The sequence below is a fragment of the Mytilus trossulus genome, chromosome 1, assembly GCF_036588685.1.
Source record: "Mytilus trossulus isolate FHL-02 chromosome 1, PNRI_Mtr1.1.1.hap1, whole genome shotgun sequence".
Taxonomy (NCBI): domain Eukaryota; kingdom Metazoa; phylum Mollusca; class Bivalvia; order Mytilida; family Mytilidae; genus Mytilus; species Mytilus trossulus.
The window spans coordinates 60,927,137-60,931,662 of NC_086373.1; the positions used below are offsets into that span (position 1 = coordinate 60,927,137).

At 33.1% G+C, this 4,526-nt stretch overlaps 1 protein-coding gene across 1 annotated transcript; it reads right to left on the reverse strand.

Annotated features, from left to right (window-relative positions):
* Positions 1-569: 569 nt before the first annotated feature.
* Positions 570-2,613, reverse strand: LOC134681026 (transcription factor SOX-11-like). The gene has a single exon (XM_063540404.1). The coding sequence runs from the start codon at positions 2,450-2,452 to the stop codon at positions 1,418-1,420; it is 1,035 nt and encodes a 344-aa protein (XP_063396474.1). The 5' UTR covers positions 2,453-2,613; the 3' UTR covers positions 570-1,417.
* Between the last annotated feature and the right edge of the window lie 1,913 nt (positions 2,614-4,526).

Here is a 4,526-nt window from a genome sequence, read left to right on the forward strand (position 1 = left end):
CATTGGCTATCTACCCCATCTCGTTGTTTATAATTTAAAAAAATCAAAACAGAACACGATTTGGCCAAAAACTCAACATACATTTTTTCTGTGTTCGTGACACCGATTATGTTCTACTCAGAGGAATATCACGAATGTCTACATCCAATGAATAAGATTTGATTAAAATTGTATACAGTATTTAAAATGTCCTTTTAACAATTTAGGAAATCTTCGAAAATCGATGTGTACGTGATATTTCTTAATTTTGGAGTAATGTTTATTGTCTACTAATTATATATTTGACTAATGTACTAGCAACTTCAAACCGTTCCCAATGTGTGTAGGTTAAGATTTACTACTTCCGCAGTTGAAAAATAATGGTTTTATGTCTGCACAAACATATGCATAGTATATATGTTTTCATACTGGTTCAGCGATCCGTAGCGCACATGCTGTAAGCTAATGTAGGTCGGGCTATGAATATACATATCTCAGAAATGACAGGTGTGATTGACAGAAAAGGGAGGCGCTTAAAAGGTAAACAAACCAGTCTAGGTAAGCGTGTAGTGTACTATAAATAAACAAGATAAATGCATTTGTGTATTAGAAATTGTTGTATTTTTTCTACAACATAACATGGAAAATGACATACAAATAAAGAATTTGCGAATGTCATTATGTACAATATTGGCCATCAATGCCAGATATTAAATCGTTGGTAATGGTATCAAATATATATATGTAAAACAATTGAGAAAACATTTATATAATAATAACAAATAAGTCACTTTTTATATAGCACAAATAAATAACCTCTTTCTATAAACACCCCTTCTCGCATTCTGTACAAAAAACTTTCAAAATTCAGCATCCCTCCAAACTTGACTGGCTTTACAGTGAAAATAGTATTAATAAAATTGTTCAAACGCTTGCACTGAGGTCATAGCAGAATCTCATTTCTTTCTTTATCATTGCAAAATTTACAAAAATATGGAAGCTGTAATACTTCTGACTTACAAAAAAATATATATTTACACAATTTGAGTCCCTGCAATTTCATGGAATATAAAGTTGATGAATTTTAATGAAGGATGAAAAAATGAGTGAACCACAAGTTAAAATGAAAAAGATCTATACCTGGGTTAAACAGCTACTATCGTTATATAATAATCCCATTTTGTGAAAATTTCGAATGCCTGAATCTGATATGCATAGAAACTATATAATGCGGTTATATATATGATGTCACACCACTTATTTACAATTTTCACAACTCGTTATTTCAAAAATGAATATAAAATGATATAATTTTATTCAAACACACTTAATATACTGGTCCTCAAAAAAATCTCTCGACAGTTGTTCCTCCCAATTAACAAATTCATCACTTCAAAAGTAATTTGCACATCGTCCCGTTATAAAGCACATTTTATACTTAATGAGCAGCAATTGAACCTAGCACACCTATGTCCAACCATTCACTTTCAAGACCAATCATTTCCGATACTTCGGGTGTGGAATAGTCTGGGAATTCAAAATGTGATCCGTTACTTGACGTGGATGATGCACTACTAGAGATATTGTTATTTTGAATGTCTCCAAAATTTGAAAAGTCAGCGTCAGTAAGTTTGCTCAAGTCTAAATTTCCAAGTTCCATTTGCCAATTTGTGGGCAGTTGTAACACATCCGTAAGATTGTCTAAATCAGCAAGTGATGATCCATCTCCCTGAGAAACAGTGTTGTTATTAGTTTGATTTATAATATACTGAGTTTGTGGTCCTTTTGAAGGTTCTTCCTGAGGCGAGGCAGCTGGTGTGTCGTAGATTTCTTCGGGATAGAAACTGGTGGATTCAGGCGTTGGTGGGGAATAAATGCTGGGACTGGACGGTACTTTTGCGGGTGGTGTCAGTTGGCAAGACGATACTGGAACGGCACGGCTTGCTTTAATACTGTCTTTGAACTTTTTGTCGATTGTTAATCTGAGTTTTATACGACTGTGTGAATTATTGTCCATTTCAAATTCATTGTGAATAAAATTCTTAGCAGCAATTTTCTGTTTATTTCTCTCACTTCGACTTTTAGATAGAGTAGATTTTGAAATCTTACCAGAGTCATTTTTGGTGACAGGCTTTGCCTTCTTCCGTGGACGGTACTTGTAATCTGGGTATTCTTGCATGTGAAGTAAGCGTAGTCTTTCAGCCTCCTCGATGTATGGTTGGCGATCAGTTTCATTCAGCAACTTCCAGCGTTTTCCAAGTCTTTTGGAAATCTCAGCATTGTGCATGTCTGGAGAAACTTCAGCGATTCTCCTTCTTTCGATCTGGGACCAAACCATAAAAGCGTTCATAGGTCTTTTCACATGATTTGAAGCTTTTTTGCACTGAGTAGCATCCGAGTATGGTGTGTGTGTGTTAGGGTCAATCATCTGAGACCCAAACACTGAAGATCCAGTAATGTTCTGAGGCACCATGTTGATAATAAATAATATCACAAAATATATCACTCAAATATCCAAAATATATATTAATAATCCAGTTTAACGTGTAAGCCTTCTTACGAAGGACTTCCACAAATTATATGACAATATTTTACTGCTGAACACTTTTTAAATTCTGTGTTCAAAATCTCAGTCGATCGGTTTTATGTGCCCTTTTTTCTTTTGATCTTCCAATATCCAATCAGAGTTAAGCTATCCATTTCAACTCCGCCTCCAGGCGTGGTTTATCACGGTTCAGAATTGTACTAAATTTATGTGTACCGTAGTTAAAGAGCCAACTAGTCTGATTACAAATAATATTAATTAACAACTTGACAATAAACAAATATACATATATTTTTGAATATACATATTAAATTTAGTTTATACCAGCCAGAAATCGAATACTTGTAATATGATTATTTGTTCATTGATCTTAACTTGGTTAATTTACATAATAGTATAAACAGTGAGTATAAAGAAGATAAAAAACAACTAAAAAAAAGTTCAAAATTATTTAAAACTTTTTCAAGTCATGAACATGCAATATTCCAAAAGTTATTTTAGATAAAAAGAGATACTGAAATATTTTCGATAATCTACAGATCCTCTGGGAATTAAGTTACAATCAACCGAATTACAGCATATCTTAGTTATCGCTACAAAGCTAACACATCTTGCGGGCCGAATCTAGAACCTGGGATATGACTCATTTTCTACTTGAAGTGAGAAGTTGCAGAACATTTTCTTTTCATGCAAATCTTTGTATGTTTTGACTTCGAGGATTAGTTTGTAGCCATGCAAACGAGGGTTAGTAACACTAAGCTCACAGAAACATATCATACTGGCACTAAGTTCGTGGGAAAAGATATGGAATATACCAAATTACAGTAGAAATGTTATCCCAAGGCAAATTACGGCACGCGACTTGTTCTAATTTACATTTCAAAGAGCACACGCAACGCATTTTTGCGCACGTGTCTATTTAAATTGGAAATAGGTTCTGAACGAATCAAATGTCATTTTCTTTCCATTAAATTAAAATCATGTGATTGAATCTATTAAAACTTAGACGCGTGGTATTGGTAGTTATTTGTAAGTCAAATAAGATTTATTTATCCCTACTTTCAATAATAATATCGACCAAATGAGTAAATAAGACAAACCTAAGAAAATATCACCCCGACAGATGGCAATATTTTCGTGGGAATTTCAAACAAAGGGTTTAAATCGTTTTTCAAGTTTATAAGTGTATAATTGTTAAATATTACCACCGGACACTAAGTCTTACGTATCAAGATTTAATAAAAAGTCCAATAAAAGTTATAGGAAAACAAGAAAGAAAGAAAAGAAGTTTAGGCTTCATGGCTTCTTATTAAGTCGAGATGCAGGGTTGAGCAAAGGATAATCATTATCGTCCTCAAACAGAATTATATGATAGAATAAGTTAAAACTTTTAAGGTTTTCTAAGTTTTAATGACGTCACTGACAGGTGCAGGACACGGTGTCAATTTATTAAATGATGGACTAAGGCACGCGACAGACGACAGCTGTTAAAAGTAATTGACCAATCACAGGGTCTAGCGACATACGCCAGATTTATCAAAATATTTTCAAAATAAATCTCTTCTTTTGATATGAAAATTTTTATCTATTCTTATTCAAGCTCAAAGGTAATTTAATATATCAATATAGATTTCTTACAACTGAACTAAAATGTTTTCAATATAACAAAAAAAAGCCCTTACTTGATATAAACAAGATTTTAAATTTTACTTTTAAACTTCCGAGGCTGAAACAGAGTACATGCAAGACTCATCTAATAGATTGGATGAAAAGTCTATTCTTACTAGTTTTCGTGAGACTAAGTAGAGGGACAGATACGTTCGCACCGGTGTTAAGAACAATATCTAAACTTTTTTTATTTTTATATAAATAATCAGTAAAAAAAACACTGTTACACATTTTTTATTCTCAAAGGTTGAACCAAGTCATGGGCAAAATAAACAGAATAGCAGCTGACATGAACCGACTGTTCATGCATGTATTACGTAGTCACAGGTTAAAT

Excerpts from the sequence above, each read along its gene's own strand:
- LOC134681026 (XM_063540404.1), bottom strand. The coding sequence starts at position 2,452 with ATGGTGCCTCAGAACATTACTGGATCTTCAGTGTTTGGGTCTCAGATG.